At 42.8% G+C, this 18,713-nt stretch overlaps 1 protein-coding gene across 2 annotated transcripts in view; it reads left to right on the top strand.

Annotated features, from left to right (window-relative positions):
- Nucleotides 1–18,713, top strand: part of LOC139385471 (limbic system-associated membrane protein-like) — a 450,702-nt gene that overhangs the window by 423,950 nt on the left and 8,039 nt on the right. For both annotated transcript variants that reach the window (XM_071130529.1, XM_071130530.1), the window contains 3 exons: nt 5,413–5,538; nt 13,741–13,872; nt 14,051–14,171. In XM_071130529.1, the coding sequence (XP_070986630.1) occupies nt 5,413–5,538; nt 13,741–13,872; nt 14,051–14,171 (379 nt within the window). The remainder of the gene's footprint in view (nt 1–5,412; nt 5,539–13,740; nt 13,873–14,050; nt 14,172–18,713) is intronic.

Here is an 18,713-nt window from a genome sequence, read left to right on the forward strand (position 1 = left end):
TGATATGTGTTGAATACAAATTGAATCTGGGGGTTTTGGCACGCCGTCCTGAACGATGCGGATGATCGCCAAGGATAAAAGTACACATTGCCTTGAACTGGCAGTACATTTATTCAAGTTTACTTGAGATAAGAATTATAGCTTGTAGAATTTGTAAAGAGCAACAATTTTTCACGAGGTGAAGTCCTGCTCATTGGGCGCCAATGCATTTCTCTCTGCTGGGGCTTCGGTTGGCTTGTTAGAAATAATGCCGCTACCTTTTCCCTTCCCATTGTTTTCTCCTTTCAACACAAACACCAATTATTTGTTTGTATGATTTACGAGTCTCTGCCCTTGTGGAAACCTCTCCGCCCTCCACTGGAACATCTCTAAAGAAAAAAAGCTACATTTGAATTAATCGGGGATTTGTCCTCAAGAAGACCTTTATCTGGCCAGCAGGAACTGCCTCCAAATGTCTCTCCACATCCACACAAAGCCTTCCTCAAAAGTGCCTCCAATGGGTATTAGTCCATTTGACGTCCTCGCTCCCCTTTGAAGGTTCAGAGAGAGCTTTAGTTTAGATCATGGAGTGCTGCTGGCGATGATTATGTTGGTGGAGCAGCTACGAGCAGCAGCTCCAGCGGTTCTGCCAGAAGTGCACAATGAAAGGGGCCGAGGCACCCACTGCTCAGTGGCTCTGTGCACCGCAGTATCCGGTTAAAAGTGTGCCATCTCTTTCAGCTCCACAGTGGCAGCCGCTGCAGAAAAAAAACGCACCCCGAGGTCTCTGATCAGACATGTTGGCGTCGCGTTCTTGTTTGTTATTATGAGGAAACTGGCAAACTCCAGAGTTTGTTCATATTTAGTGAAATACTGATTTGTCATAGTGGTAACTCACATTGACACCATGAAGAATTCAAAGGGGCTAGGATCAATGAGTCATAGGCTTATGAGCATTGAAAATGTAAGCGTATGCTTACAAAAACAGACAAACTAACGATGAATCAGATCACAAGGCTCTACTTCCCTGCAACAATATTTTTCTATTGACAGAATCTGTTAGGAGGATTTTTTTAAATTAACAGTTTGGTTAATTGTGTCTGTTCTTTTTACTTTTCAATGCTGCCTTACTCAAGCAGACTCACAATGACAGTGTTCAAGAGCGTACTCATGTTTGTATGTGTCATGTCCTCTGGGCTTTTGAAAGAGGAGTGTAGGCTTTATGCATAAACACTTTGACCGCAAAAGTCCCAATCCTGAAGACGCCCACTAAATTGATGGTTGCCTCTCCTTTAAAGACCTTGAATGGACAAGATTGCCTGGCTGTCATTCTCACTGTTTCCGCAGTAACAGATTGCCTCTTTGGGTCAAGGTTTGGGGAGGCACCCAGCCGCCAGTCATGAGCTTGTTTGAGGTGATTTTATTACATTTCAGAGGTGTCACAACATTCAGGAGGTTGTTCTGTGTCATCTGAAAGGTTCCCGGTTTAACGACCTTTTTGCACATCGAGGAAAGTAATTGGCAGCTAGTGCTAAAAGCAGAACTCAGTGCTGCGAGCGCTTTCCGCTGATTATGCTTTAATGATTCAAATTACGGAAACATAATTGCCTCGACAACACTTGGGCCTGTAACATCAGCGGTCCAAATGTCATGTCTGAACGTGGCAGGATGCCGTGGGTGGAGAGACAGAAGGAGCGATCCGCAGAGGTCAGTTGGTATGGTAGTAGAGTCATTCAAAGAGCTCTGAATTACTGGTGTTCAAGGAAATATAAACATCTCTGTTTTAACCGGTTGTACTGTTATACCTCACTGTGATTTGTTATTGATTTGACTATGGAGTACGTCAAAGTGTGGTGCTCTACTTGATAGCAGACTAACCCAGACTAACCCAAAGGCTGTTTCGACTGATCATATACGAAAAGGACTTTCACAAAAAAAACTGCTACTAGGAAAAATAACCGATAGAAGGATATTATTTTGTAGGAAGGTCAACGTTCCTGGCATGATGCGCCTGTATTTTTACATGAATAGCAAGTATACTGAACAAAAATATAAACACAACATGCAAATATTTTACTGAGTTACAGTTCATATGAGGAAATCAGTCAATTGAAATACATGCATTAGGCCCTAAACTATGGATTTCCCATGACTGGGAATACAGATATGCATCTGTTAAAATAAATAGACCTCATAATGGGCCAATTGTGTTCGTTGTCCATAGCTTATGCCTGCCCATACCATAACCCCACCGCCACCATGGGGCACTCTGTTCACAACTTTGCCATCAGTAAACCGCTCACCCACACAATGCCATGCACGTGGCATGCAGTTGTGAGGCCGGCTGTACCTACTGCCAAATTCTCTAAAATGACGTTGGAAGAGAAATGAACATGACATTATCTGGCAACAGCTCTCGTGGACATTCCTGCAGTCAGCTTGCCAATTGCACGCTCCCTCAAAACTTGAGACATCTGTGGTTGTGTGGCAAAACTGCACACTTTAGAGTTGCCCTTTATTGTTCCCAGCACAAGGTGCACCGGTGTAATGATCATGCTGTTTAATCAGCTTCTTGATATGCCACACCTGGATTATCTTGGCAAAGGAGAAATGCTTACCAACCGGGATGTAAACAAATTTGTTCCCCAATTTTTTGAGAAATAAGCTTTTTGTGTGTATGGAACATTTCTTGAATCTTTTAATTCAGCCCGTGAAACATGGGACCGACACTTTTTACATGTTGCGTTTATATTTTTCTTCAATGTTAGTTTGAGACATTATACAATGCAGGTGTGAGACATTTTTGTCTGGGAATACCTGTTGTTGTCATCCTCTCTCTTTCAACTGGAAGGCTCATTTCATGCATAGTACCTTGAAATGGTTGTACGTGCGTGCATGCATGTGCCAGGCAGAGTGCGATAGTGAGAATCTTAATCGGCTACCAAGCTAATTCTGTTCTATTTTCTGTGTGTGTCTCTCTCTCTCTCTGTCCACCATTTTCAGCTAAAGATGAGTCATAGCTAGATTAAAAGGCTGTGGCTTGAAAGTAAACACATTGATCAGGACATCTGTGACACTGGAGGTGCAGCTGGGTTTCTTTACACTTCTCTGAGGTTAACCATTCTGGGACTTTGATCATCGCTACCTCCCTGGGTGGTTTGGCTCGTCAGGAATCCGGGAAAAGCCTGAAGCTGACTGTCAGGTTATATTATCACATGGATTTGTGATACAACAAGCTTCTTCTAATTATGTTGTAGTTTCTCATGCTTCCAAGGCTTTGCAGTTGTGTTATCAAAGTTGAAGCATGGGTCAATGTATTTGCGTGATACGTTTGCATTTGCGTGATGCATCTGTTTTCCACTTTTTCTAGGACCACTTGGTCTTTGGGATATAATAAGCTGACACAAAATGTGACCATGTTGACGAGGTTGGAAAGAAAAAATATTTACAATCATTTGAAGAAATTTGAAAATGCTCAAATAAAAAAATGTGGGAAAGAAATGTTAAAAGGTGATACTACTTCTCTCAGCCTGTAGATGAAATCATTGATGTGTTTCTTGAAAGGCAAAATAAATGTTTTGGCAGAAGCTAAAGCTACGATTTGATCCCATTTAACCAGGAACAGCAAATTATTTCTCTAGGCTTCGTGTGTCAGATCGACCTCACACAATCCCTTGTACGTCGCTTTAGAATCCTGGGCAGCCAGGGAAAGAGTTTTTCAAAGAACTGCCCTTTCAAATATTGTTCCTTGAAGGCTGACCCATGACTAAGATTGCAATCCTTGCTGGGAGCTATAGCCACTATGTTGAAATGGTTTAGAGTTTACACTCTTTATTCATTTGACTCATGAACCGCCTCGACTATTTCTGTTTAGAACGTGACAGGGTTATCTGTCTGGGAGCTGTTGTTTTCTCTCAAACTAATTTTTATTTGTGCGACTGGCCTGGTTTGGATTAATGCTCGGGTTCTCATTCAGCCAATCAGACCATTGATATTTCCAGCCCGCTTCTTTGAGAAAAAGCTATTGGATTCCCTGTCACTTCAATCCTTCCCTTATCGAAAAACACATCTTCACTTTCTGTGGTCATTTGACTCATGCAATAACTCTGTATGGCTTAATTTAATGTTGTTTGGCAATAAAATAGCTATGTTGTCAGATGTCATTAAAGGGACAGGCTGTACTGGCCAAAGAGAGGGAATCTAGGGAAGAGTATAAAGCATCAGCTAAGGGACGTTGCATGGTCAGTATCAGTATAAAAACAGACCGTTTGGGGGGGAAATCCAGAGGCACACTGATGTATTGATAATTCCTCTGTCATATTTGACAACAAATAGAACAGATTTTCCATGTTGTCAAGTATCAAACTGCATGGCAACTACAAGTTTGACTCACCTTGACGACAACACGTCTTATTTTAGGTGACATGGGAATGCGATAGAACATATTATACCTGAGAGTGGTATATGGACATATGCAGTATATGTGCATTTGTAAGCGTTGAGCTACTTGTTCAACTTCTACAATGAAATGTTTCTGTATGACTCTATGTACTTTGGCCCCATTCATCATTTACAAGTCATTGATCAATAGTTTCTAGCAAAGATATGCGTATACAACACCTCGCCTCCATCCACCCACAGTTTTGAAATTCACAATGATGTCTGTATGCCCTCTCTGTGCACTCAGATTGATTACAATTGAATTGCTGACCAATGAGAAAATGGAGTGCACCTCGCTTTCTTAATTTGTCAGAGCAGTTTTATCTGAGTAATACGTTCCCTGTTTTATTTGTTTAGGTGCGGAGTAAATCAGAATTGAGAGGTAGAAGGCCGATTAAACATTACATTCAGATGACAAACGTTCGGCTTTCTTTGAACATCAGTCAAAGTCATGCACCTAGCGTTTCAGTTAATTGAATCTTTTGGTGGGTAATGGATTGGGTTGAGGTACAGAAACTCTTTTCCATTTGAAGTTGCTTCTCGACTTCCCTTGTCTTGTTGAATTAACATTGCAATACTTTTGAATTCAAACTTTTGCATTCAACTATACTTAAAAAATGGACATATAGCCTCTTCCACAGCGACAAATGTATTGTAAAGAATTATGTTCATGCCACAGCCGTTTGCGTAATGTTGTTGATAATTGCTCATGTCTACATTTGACATGTAGACACAATTTAGTAGTATGTGAGTATTTCATAAACCATATACTTCATTCAATGTAATACTACGCTGTGGTTCCTATTCTTGCCTTCGAAAAATACACGCTTCTTAGGAAGACTCGAGTCCTACCAATGAAAATGCTTCTACTGATATTAGAAAAATGTATGTCTGTTTTTACAGCCACTATATCTGCTTTAGATGAAATGCTACTCTCTTCATGTTTTTACTATTACATTAATAAACAATGACCAATGGCACTTTCTCTTGCAGTTCCGGCAAACATTTACAAAGTTTCGGAAGACATCACTGTGAACGAAGGCAGCAATGTGACATTGAGTTGTCTAGCCAATGGGAGGCCAGATCCATCAATCACCTGGCGACTGCTCAATCCATCAGGTAAGAGCCAATAAGCACCCAGCAGCATCTGACTCTTATCAAAGGCCAGCATTTTGTCATTGTTGCTTATCACCGTATATCTGTGTTCTCAGACATGAAGGGGAGGGATGGGGTTGGGAGTTGGGCGAGGGTTCCTGTGTTTAAAATGAAACGGGGTATTCGTCCTTGTTTCTCCATGTTTTAGGATTATTCTATGTGCAATCCTCCAGTCAATTCTTTAGGTTACGTTTATTTCAGGTATACAGGATGCTTATTATTTCTGAGAGAGATAGAGGGAGAGCGAAAGGAAGAAAGAGAAAGATAGTAGACTTGAAGAGAGGGAGAGTAATGATGTCCCGTTGCTTAATGTTGTTGTCTCCCTGTGGATGTGGTCAACACGGTTCGTTTGCCTCGTTCCCCAAAGGTAGTGATCATCTCATTGAGTTGTGCATGCCTGAAGAACACCTATACATTCCTGAGACACACCTGCAGCTTCTCGCACTCCCCTTTCATTCAAACACAGAACTGGATGATTTGACAATGCAATTTCTTTCGAGTGAAAGCTCTCTAACAGATTGCAATAATGAAACCAATATGTTGTTGTGGTTGCTCTAAATCAAACCATTACAGCCAATTATCCCAGGAATTTTATTTTCCAATACTCCATTTTGAAATGTTAATATTTTGCTATCAAACTGCAGCTCAGACCTTTGTAGTGCATTTTTTCAAACTTTTAGTGTAGCAATGTATAGCCATTGATTATTTAAGAAGATAACTTATAAATGCCTAATGAGCTGAGGTTAACCGTTGGACCCTTTTAGAACCCCAAAATATAAGCTCGTCTTTCTCCATTGTTTGTCAACAAGGTATTTTGTAAGCAAACACTTTATAGCTTCAAAGCCTGGTTAAAGCTATCATTTTGATCTCGTTTGACGGCTCTGTCTATGATTTCGATAGTGGTTACAAGCAGATCATTATTTTTAGCGTTGGAATTTTTGCGTCTAATAAAAAAGCAGACACAATGGAACAGTAGAAAAACACGCAGTCCCCACTTTTCCATCAGAGTCAAGATTGATGTTATTCTTTCAGACTTGTCAGATTGACAGAGGAGTGCCTCTTCATTATTCTAGCAGAGTATAACAGAGAGCACAATTGAAACGTAACATGACTTAAAATGATGTATTGGATGAAAGAACTGTCATTTTCTATTTCAGCTCTCCCTGCATGGTCTGGGATCGCCACTATTCGCTTCCCAGAGTTACAGACAGAAACCATGACATTAGTCTGTTGTCTCCCTCCCAAATTCTAGCCCCTATTTTCCTTCCTGAAAAGATGCAGATACAGGGAAAATGCAGGCTTAGCAAAAGTATGTGCTATTTATTCAGATATTTTAAAGATTTCCACGTTGTACACACATTGGGATTGGAAGTAAGAAAGTGTCAGCTATTGCATTTTATGCCAATAGTTGTATTCATTGAGGACGTGGGATGTTGTTGTCCCTGATATTGACTGGGACGCAGAACATTGCCGGGCTTACTGTGTGTGGGGATGTGATCAATAGAGCAAGGCGTACAGCGTCCGTTCTCTCTGGGCCTGTGCTCTGCTTCAGTGTGTCTCCACCCCACCCAATGTTTATTTCTGAAGTGTATCTGTAAAGGTCACAGGCGGGGGCGGAGGGCACCACACTGAAAATGCTGCGAAGAAAGTGGAACTCTTGGTAAAGCAAGGAATCTTTCAGTGCACGCTTCCCAGGCCACCAAAATGGAAGTCAGACAAGTATGAAATATACATGCCCTTTGGTGCTCTTCATATTACACGCTTTAGGCTATGGGAAGCCACTCACAGACATCAGTGGTACATGTCTTTTTGAGGGAAAAAGCTATGTTTTTGAGGGGTATGTTTAAGTATGCGAATAAGAGATCTCATTAAATGTGTGATCACTCACATCATTGGATAATTCAAGAGCTGAGCGCAGTTAATTCATGTTAAATTATGCATTTGATGTTCCCGCCCCTGGTATAATGCCTTTTGGCACTCATTTAATGCTGCAGGGGTATAGCCAGGATCAACCTCCGCTCTACTGATGAGAACTCACACACCTGGACAAGCAGGGATGATGGCTCGCCCCTCCCAACATCCAGACTTATTCTTGCACAATAATTATTCTTGCAAATCCCTTTACATCTTGTGGTGTACTTTGTTGAGAAAAAAATGTACTTGATACGATTGGGATGTGTTGTTGTCTCACCTAGCTATCTTAAGATGAATGCACTAATTTTATGTCACTCTTGATAAGAGTGTCTGCTAAATGACTAGAATGTCAAATGTACTGCACATTAGTAGACATCTAGTCAAACCAATTAACCATTATGCTCAGACAGGGATGTTAAAATCAGACTAGATTCAAATGTATTCTAAAACAACATCCTAGCTGTTAAATAAGGGTGTTCTCCCCATACTACTCTGAAACCAGCCATGCTCCAGGGTGGACTAGCCATAGTGCAAATACCAGATGGGCTGGTCCATCTTTAACACAGTGGGCTGTATTAATAGTTGCTGTTTTTTAACAAGATTATAATTATTTGGATAATCATGTGAGACTCGGGCCGGTGTGGCGGCCTTGAGGGAAACAATGGTCCGGGTGTTAGAGATGCCCGGATCTATTTCTGGTCAAAGTCTGTCCCTGCCATTCTCTGTACTATGAGTGACTTGGACTAGGTCTCAACAATACACCACTCATCCCTGTCCAGCACTGCTCAGCGTGCTACACACTCCAGTCCCCACCTCTGTCAGCCCTGAGATTAAAGTAGAGAACTTCCCAGAACTAGCCACACAATCCCAAGGTCCCTGACTTGCATGTTCATGGAGGGCTCACTGCTCCTCTGTGCTCAGTGCAGGAAACAGGCAGTGCCTTGCTGACATTCTCCAGGCTGTCCCTGAGAAGGCTGTGAACTGTGAGATGTGACAGGCCCTTGTCAGGGTGGCTCAGGTTCAGCCCTGGCAGCGGGTGTGACACATGTAGAGGGCTGCTCGTGGGAGGGGATTAAGTGCTCTCCCCAGGGATCAGAGACAGAGAGAGAGCGCCTCATCTGGCACTGCAGCTGATCCCGGACCTGTCCACTGTCACTGAAGGTTTATCCCGTCCACACACACACACACACCATTAGCACCACCCAGCCACACTCAGTAAAAAGAGGCACACTTGTTGTTGTGTGACTCTCTCCCATCATCACTCTCAGCTCCCCCCCAGGCCTTTGTGACCACAATGTGGTGCATCATGGGATGTGCTAAGGGTGATGTGACCTGAGTGTCCTTGGTCAACACAAAGAGCGTGTCCCAAGGCCACCCTATTTGACCAATCCATAAAGACTCAGGAAATTAGAAGCCATGCTGGAATAATGTGTAGTCTATGATTCAATAAAATAGATTTGTTTATCTGATGCGCTGGTCAGCGTGATACGGCAAGCCTGCACTAATGGGAATGATATCTGTAAAATGGTTTTGAGCTTTTAGGTTTTTATCTAAGAGTGGTCTTTCACTGAGGTGAAAATGTTTCCCTAAAGACCTCAGTATATGTAAGCATGTGGTTGTTTTCATTTAGGTTGGCCCTCTAACTGCTGATGTGACCAACATAATGATCGAGATGGGGTGGTGCTTCAGCTCAGTCACTTGTTCATTATCTTCCCACTAAGAGTCTTAAAGAACAGGCTGGGGTAATTATGTATTGACCCCTCATCATCGAAATCAGACAATGGCCCGACAAAAAGATTGACTCCATGGGTTTGGGAAAGATAAAGCCGAGCGTTTGCCATTTGACAACACTTGGAAAGTAGCGGAGACAAAAGAAAATAAATGTTGCAGAGCCATTTTGGACCCTTCTCCCCAAGTTCTCCTCAAATCAACTGCTTAGCATAAATTAGTATTCACAAAATAAATCTAACATTTCGCATAGTGGTAAATGATGCTCATGAATAATGCATGGTCATGCAAATGAGGATTTAGTTGCCAACTGCAGTTGCGCTGCTACCTGATGCTGAGTCTCTCCTCACTGGTGGTTTGTGCTTTGCTCACTATAGTGTCTCAAATCTGCCTTCTAATTCCCTTATGAAAGGTCTGTCCAAAACACTGGCTCGCCAACAGACGCTCGCACACACACACACACACACACACACACACACAAACACACACACAGTTGAACTACCCTGTTCAAGGGAACATGTCATCAGAAGTATAAGGACTCTTTTGGCTAGGTGGGCATTCCGTGCTGCAGTACGAGGCTCAAACGTGAGTGGAATTTCTATGATTCCATGCTAATGTGAACAGGATTAGAGTTGACCTACCCAGTCCCATCTGATTCATTCTGAGAGGAGTTATATGCTGCTGCAGGCTCTCAGCTCCCTCCTGGCAGGGGACTGACTCTGTGTGTGTGTGTCTGGGGGAGTGGTTGGGAGGTGGTAGTGGATTGGGGGACACAGGAGGTTGGTGGCACCTTAATTGGGGAGGATGGCTCATAGTAATGGCTTGAACGGAATAAACGGAATGGTCTCAAACACATGGATGTGTTTGAATCCGTTCCGGTAATGTCATTCCAGTCATTATTATGAGCTGTCTTCTCCTCAGTAACCCTCTGTGGTTGGAAGCTCTCTCCTTCTCTGTTGTGCCTTCACCATAATGTCGTTGCTTTCCCAAGAATTGAAGGCAATTCAATTGTTGAGACAATCCCAATACGGTTCAATGCAAATAACCTTTCACCACACATTTATGAGTGTGAGGCTCACGGACCACTGCACTGTTATGTTGCTCCCCAATCCTGGTGCTAGATAGCCCTAGGGTCGTACGCCTCTTATTCAGGACTAGAATTTGTTGGAAGATAATTATATGCCTTGTCTTTCATTGTTGCTGGTGCACAGGCAACATAATAAATTCAAAGCATGGCACAAGCAAAATTGAGCTTTTCATCAAAGTTGAATTTTAAGTGCCATTTTCGTAGAGAAGTTTTTCAGTTCCGTTTTCATAATAAACACCGTTCATCATAAATGGGGGAGAGTCATGAAGTGGAAATGGTTTATTTAATTGTCATAGCTTGTCATGCGTTTGCGGCTTAGCAAGATAGATACGGGGCCGATCGAAAGTACATCCGGGCAAGTTCGAGACGTGCAGTGCTGAATGTCTTGGACCTTAAACGTTTTGCCTGTATTCACAATAAGCTGAAGTGAAGGGGGATGTTTAGCAATGCTAGGCAGAGCTAGCCGCTCAACGGGATGGTCTTGGACACTTCTCCTAGGGGTCTGTCTGCGTCAAGGCAACATCATTGGCTTTGTTTTTAACTGAGTGAGCCCAGGACTTTAGGGGGAGAATGGTAGATAACACCTATTCATGTCTTAAACTTGTATACCCAGTCAGAACAGGATACAGGCATAGACACACACTCTCTCGCACACGCACACCTGTCTTCCGTTTTCTACAGTTCACACACAGCCACGAACAAAAGCATACACACCCACGCAAACTATCGATGTCTGTGATTTGGGATTCCTCTCTTTCTTTCCCACTCAAGCTGATTTATTGCTCCGACATTCTAAGATGATTATGTGAAATAAGAAATGTGCACTCCATGCTCTCCCACCTCATTGGGCTTCTCGCTCACTCACTGGATTAGCATAGAGTTGTATGGCTGTGCCATCATGGGATTTTGAATGTGCTCCAAATCAATCACTTTTCCATTCCCCATGGGGCCCATGGAAAGCAGTGACGTATGCCTGCTGAATCCACACAGAGATAGAATAGCTATAGAAACAGGTTGTTTCCTGGTGAACTGAGAGTTAATACTTGAAGTGTATGTAAAGAGGTTCATGTTTATCAAGAGGCTGCTCAAGCCTCCTGAGCGACATTTTTTTTATCCAATAGAGTAATGAATTAAACAAAAACAATCGGGTCATGTTCATAACACAGTTGTTTCTGGACCCTGCTGTGTTATTTACTTAATATTTCCAGTTTGCTTGTAGTAAATACGTTTCATTATTCTAATAATTTTGGTCACGCTCTATTTGGATAGCCTGTAGATCTGTAGATGGAAACCTGCTTGCTAAGGTTACAGTCAGGGTTAGGTTTAGAATAAGGGTAAGGGTTAAGGTTAGGGTTGAGGTTAGAGCTTGGGTTAGGGTTAGGGTTAGGGTTAGGGTTGAGGTTAGAGCTTGGGTTAGGGTTAGGGTTAGGGTTAGGGTTAGGGTTAGGGGTGAGGTTAGAGCTTGGGTAAGGGTTAAGGTTAGGGTTGAGGTTAGAGCTTGGGTAAGGGTTAAGGTTAGGGTTGAGGTTAGAGCTTGGGTAAGGGTTAGTAGATAGTATACATTTTACTGATAGTCCATCTGTAGTTGCTCTACAGACTGACTATCCAAACAAAGTGTTACCTAGATAGATTCTGTGCGTAAGCTACAGTATTGTAGATTGTAGCCAAGCCATCTTCTTCTTCTTCTCTCTCTCTCTCTCTCTATCCCCTCAAGAAATATCTATTCAGGTGAAGTCCAACTGCCTTAACGATAAAACGACCAAGCAGCCACAATGCATTTCCATGGCAACTGATTTCAATCCTACTTTTCCAATCATGGCATCCTTTGTCCGCGATGAGCGTGTTTGACATGGCTGCTGTGGTCATGCTAGGAGGACCCTTTGATCTGATTGCTCTTTTCATAAGCGTTGAACTACACAAGACAATAATACCAACCAGAGAAACAGAGGCGTAGCCGTAGAGATCCTGCTAAATGACTAATAAATGATTAGTGTTCTAGTTCTATGGGTGTAGCAGAGAAAGAGCTTGATACATTGGGCATGCAGCTGTGAATGCTGCTGCGTTGCAGTTCGAGACTTGAAGTTGAGGTTGTTAGGTATGTTTACTGAGACCACATTTCGGATTTAGCCACAAACAAATCTAGGAGAATAACTTGAATCTCTAATTGGAGAAATGTGATATGTCAATTGTTGTCTTTTTGTTTTGTTATTTAAGACAAGGTAGGTAGGTGTGTGTTGTTAGGTTCTAAATAAACAGAGTTAAAACTCACGGACGATTAGTGAAGCTCAAACCAGGTTTATTCACCCAGTGGGCCACACAGCTGCATAAGACCAAGACATATTTACACCAGCACTTGTATTTAAACCTTTGTCCTATGCAGAGTCTCCTCCTTTCACATCTGGACAGCCAATGCATCTCTGTTGCTAGACAGGACTTTAGTGATGCCTGTTCTTTCTCGTGCCATCTGACCTGACCTCGGCCCAAATTCCTCACTCCTCCCCAACTCACGGCTGTCCTGTTGACTTGTATCAAGTTTCCATAGGATACCTGATGTCTAACAATAACATGTTCTGGCAGAATGTAAACGTTCTGCATTCCCCTCTCTCCCTCGGTGACATGGATGAGAATATTTCATCTTTTTACGTTTAGAAGTCAGAACCCATCAGTGTTCACAAAGCATATAAATTGTTTTGGAACAGCCTTCCACATTCAAGTTCCAGAGTTGTTACTTAATTTCACAGGGTAGAAGACCTTGCTCCCTGAGTGTCAGCTCAGTTGAGGCGTGCCCATTGTTTTATTTAGTCGGGTTCGGTGGCATTTGGAGGTTTAGCTGGGGTTTTTTTCAGACACTGTCTCTGTCTTCTACACATTTGAGGGGGTTGGGAAAAACATGTTGGTTATAAGGTTAAATATGTCTCAGGAGTCTTCATGCATTCACTGCAGGCTATTGTTCCTGTCAATCAATATCCATTTAGCAATGCCAAGAGAAATGTTGATACAGTACATTTGTGAACAGCTTTAGTCAATGTTACCCCATGGTACCTTCGTCAATGCTATCCCATGGCACTGTACAGTATGTAGCAATTGGACCGGTATCTAATCACCCCAAGACAGCACTGCGGAGTCAGCTTCTTATCCACAAGCTTGGCATTCTCCTCATCCTGATCACACCTAGATCTGTCCATATTCTGAGTAGATAGGCTAAATGAGAGAAACTCGGGAGACATACGTGACTAATTAAGGGAACTGCTGTCTCAGGTTTGTCTATTTGATGCTCCATTTAAAAAAAACATTTGGTCCGACATTACTCCGGCTCATTGGAAGTATCAGAGCTGCATTGAACAGTGTTCTGCTTTACCTGGAAGCTATTCTGTTCTCCCTTTGTCCTCCATTCACCCTCTCTCTCTCTGTCTCTCTCTCTCTGTGTCTCCCCACAGCCGATTCTCTAGATGGGGAGGAGTACCTGGATATATCGGGGATCATGAGGAACCAGGCGGGCCGCTACGAATGCAAAGCCAGCAATGACGTGGCCACACCGGATGTCAAATACGTCAATGTTGTCGTCAACTGTAGGTTCATTTTGGGGGATGACTCCTGTTTCTCCTGGCCTTACGTTTTATTTTTTACAACACCCAGTTGCTTTTACTACATTGAGATCCATGATATGTCTTTCATTACTTGATGATTGGTTTTATGCAGAGAGGGAAAAAATATAACCAAGATGAACTGTTGTGATTGGATCCTCAGATCCTCCCGCCATCAAGAATGCCAAGAGCTCTGAAACCCAGGTGGGCCGAATGGGGGTTCTTCAGTGTGACGCGGCCGCAGTGCCCAAACCAGAGTTTGAGTGGTACAGAGATGACAAGAGGTAAGCATTATGATGTTGTTTAGTACATATCCTTTCGTCCTAATGGGGGAAGAACCTGCTCTATCATCAAAGGAGGCTGGTGGGAGGAGCTATAGGAGGATGAGCACATTGTTATGGCTGGAATGGAATAAATGGAATGGTATCAAACATATGGAAAGCACGTTTGACTCCGTTCCATTGATTCCATTCCAGCCATTACAATGAACCCGTGCTTCTATAGCTCCTCCCACCAGACTCCTCTGCCTATCATGTGAAAATGTAAAAGTTGTCTAGGGAACCATTTTCGCACCTGTGACAGAGAGGACACTTTCATAGAGGAGAACTGTAGGTGGACATTTGTATGTGATCATATTCCAACTAAGCAATGACAGCCATGTTCCTTTCTCTTAGCACTAGTCGTGTAATAACCTCTGAGATTGCTTCACTGTAACATATTCAGTGGCTATGCAAAGCAGAAAAGTCATTTATGGTGATATTCATGAAAATAAAATAACACACACTAAACAGTCTTTGTAAGCTCTAAGTCAAGTCGATGATTTTGATTTTTAAAAAAAATGTAAACTGAGGAGCAAAAGTAGTCTAGATACTAGAATTGATGATGGTTCAGATATTTCAATTGTTCAGTACCATGATCTGATAACAACGGATCGGAGGTGATTTGGTCAAGTGTGAAACGCTCTATCTGGAAATTGATCCTTGATTACGATACGGTTTTGGAAATCTTTAACACTCAACTATTGGGGGGGGCAGGTAGCCTAGTGGTTAGAGCATTGGACTAGTAACCGAGAGGTTGCAAGATCAAATCCCCGAGCTGACAAGGTAAAAATCTGTCCTTCTGCCCCTGAACAAGGCAGTTAACCCACTGTGCCTAGTCCGTCACTGAAAATAACTGACTACCCTAGTGAAATAAAGGTAAAAGAAAACTTAATTATTATCCCAATTTTTTTTTTTTACAAATGCAGAACATACTTTTACTGCACAGTTTTATCAGACACCCCCGAAGATGGGGGGGTCATGAATCCTGTGTAGGTCTTACGCCTGTTATCAATGTCATTTAAAATAATAATTTTGGCTGTAACCCTCCAAATTGTCATTCATTCATAAATATTAATAATTTTATTTATTGGGCTTCAGGAATGTGACTGAAAAAGTGCCCAGGTCTTGAAAACTAACAAATTAAACTGATTGAAAGTATTAGGAGTATATCGGCAAACAAAGGCCGCGGTTAAGGCTACGACAGCGCCAGTGCAATGTGTGGCGCTTACTCAGGTGTTCAAAAGCGCATATCAGACCCGAGAGCCTTAGGTAGTTCTTTATGATTTTTAGTTTAGAAAACCATCTCTCCGTAGAAGCGACAGTTACAGGGATGGATAAAAATAGCTTGATTGCCGTAGCAACATCAGGGAAACTGGGCAGAAGCCGGGAGTGGTGCTTCAAATGCATCAGTTCAGCAACATCTTTAATTCAGCCTCTCATTCGCCTTAATTCCCGGCCTCAACACCTTACGGAAAGAGATTAACTATATAGGAAGCTCTGGGGGCAGGTTGTCTGGATGCTGGACAGCTAAAACATTGGTAGATGCAAACGGGTTATCATATTTAGCAGACAACAGTTCTTGAATTTTAGTTCATACTGGTGAACTGTCGTTTGAGTTGTGTGGTTGCAATATCAACAGTCCCTTATCTCTGGTATATGTATATTGGCATTCATCATTCAAGACTAAATTGTGTGCAGTGCGATGGACACCTGCTCTTTCATTGACATAGACTGACCAGGTGGAAGCTATGATACCTTATTGATATCACTTGTTAAATCTACTTCAATCAGTGTAGATGAAGGGGAGACAGGTTAAATAATGATTTTTAAGCCTTGAGACAATTGATACATGGATTGTGCATGTGGGTGAATGTTGAAGACAAAAGATTTAAGTGCCTTTGAAAGGGGTGTGGTAGTAGGTGCCAGGCTCATCGGTTCATGTCCAGAACTGCAATGCTGCTGGGCTTTTCATGCCCAACAGTTTCCCATGTGTATCAAGAATGGTACACCACCCAAAGGACATCCAGCCAGCTTGACACAACTGTGGAAAGCATTGGAGTCTCGACCCCGCCCTGTGCAACTGGGTCCTGGACTTTCTGACGGGCCGCCCCCAGGTGGTGAAGGTAGGAAACAACATCTCCACCCCGCTGATCCTCAACACTGGGGCCCCACAAGGGTGTGTTCTCAGCCCTCTCCTGTACTCCCTTTTCACCCATGACTGCGTGGCCATGCACGCTTCCAACTCAATCATCAAGATTGCAGACGACACTACAGTGGTAGGCTAGTTTACCAACAACAACGAGACGGTAAGGGCCCTCGGAGTGTGCTGTCAGGAAAATAACCTCTCACTTAACGTCAACAAAACAAAGGAGATGATCGTGGACTTCAGGACCCCCCCCCCCCCCATCCACATCGACAGGACAGTAGTGGAGAATGTGGAAAGTTTCAAGTTCCTCATCACGTACACATCACGGACAAACTGAAATGGTCCACCCGCACAGACAGCGTGGTGAAGAACAGGAGGCCACCTCAGGAGGCTGATTGGTACGGACTGGTACGGCAATTGCACCGCCCTCAACCGCAAGACTCTCCAGAGGGTAGTGCAGTCTGCACACTGCACAACACATCACCGGGGGGGAAACTGCCTGCCCTCCAGGACACCTACAGCACCCGATGTCACAGGAAGGTCAAAAAGATCATTAAGGAGAACAACCACCCAAGCCACTGCTTGTTCACCCCACTATCATCCAGAAGGCGAGGTCAGTACAGGTGCATCAAAGCTGGGACCGAGAGACTGAAAAACAGCTTCTATCTCAAGGCCATCAGATTGTTAAACAGCCATCACTAACATAGAGAGGCTGCTGCCAACATACAGACTCGAAATCTCTGGCCACTTAAATGAACAGACTTAATAAAGGTACCACTAGTCACTTTAAATAACACCACTTTAATAATGTTTACATATCCTACATTACATTACTCATCTCATGTATATACTGTATTCTATACCATCTACTGCATCTTGCCTATGCCGCACGCCATCGCTCATCCATATATTTATATGTACATATTCTTATTCATCCCTTTACATTTGTGTGTGTAAGGTAGTTGTTGTGAATTTGTCAGATTACTTGTTAGATTTTACTGCATAGTCGGAACTAGAAGCACAAGCATTTCGCTACACTTGCATTAACATCTTGCTAACCATGTGTATGTGACCAATAAAATTTGATTTGATTTGAGTCTACATGGGCCAGCATCCCTGTGGAACGCTTTTGACATCTTGTAGAGTCAATGCCCCAACAAACTGAGCCTGTACCGAGGGAGTAAAGGGGTTGCAACTCAATGTTAGGAAGGTGTTCTTCATGTTTTGTGCACTTTGTCTTTCCTGAGACATTGTGCATTATACACTATCTGGAGTGGCAATACTCAGTATAGAACACAGTCGGGCCATAACATGGACCTACAGGCCATGGTGAAAACACACGAGACTCTCAAGTTGGATATAATTTGATTTAGTCCTAATTTAATTTTCCTTGAATATTGCAGTCCATTTGTGTAGGCTATTTGCCAGACAAAACCCACTGAGTTAAACAAAAAATAGTAGCTGAAATTATCCTCAAACCGACAACGTTTTCCCCCATTGTTAGGCTATTTGATGTGTAATTTTGATTAAAAGTTTATAAATAGCACCTAGATCGCACCTAACTCGCAGCTATAGATAATAGACTGCATAATGAAACAATTGTTTTGAGGGGGGACTTATAAGGTCCCTCAAGGTCCTAAACTATATCTTAACCGCCATCGATAAGAAACATTACTGTGCAGCCGTATTCATTGATCTGGCCAAGGCTTTCAACTCTGTCAATCACCACATCCTCATCGGCAGACTCGACAGCCTTGGTTTCTCAAATGATTGCCTCGCCTGGTTCACCAACTACTTCTCTGATAGAGTTCAGTGTGTCAAATCGGAGGGTCTGCTGTCCGGACCTCTGGCAGTCTCTATGGGGGTGCCACAAGGTTCAATTCTTGGACCGATTCTCTTATATGTATACATCAATGATGTCGCTCTTGCTGCTGGTGAGTCTCTGATCCACCTCTACGCAGACGACACCATTCTGTATACTTCTGGCCCTTCTTTGAACACTGTGTTAACAACCCTCCAGGCAAGCTTTAATGCCATACAACTCTCCTTCTGTGGCCTCCAATTGCTCTTAAATACAAGTAAAACTAAATGCATGCTCTTCAACTGATCGCTGCCTGCACCTGCCCGCCTGACTTAGAATACGTGGACAACTACAAATACCTAGGTGTCTGGTTAGACTGTAAAATCTCCTTCCAGACCCACGTCAAACATCTCCAATCCAAAGTTAAATCTAGAATTGGCTTCCTATTTCGCAACAAAGCATCATTCACTCATGCTGCCAAACATACCCTTGTAAAACTGACCATCCTACCAATCCTCGACTTCGGCGATGTCATTTACAAAATAGCCTCCAATACCCT

Source organism: Oncorhynchus clarkii, chromosome 27, assembly GCF_045791955.1.
Source record: "Oncorhynchus clarkii lewisi isolate Uvic-CL-2024 chromosome 27, UVic_Ocla_1.0, whole genome shotgun sequence".
Lineage (NCBI taxonomy): Eukaryota > Metazoa > Chordata > Actinopteri > Salmoniformes > Salmonidae > Oncorhynchus > Oncorhynchus clarkii.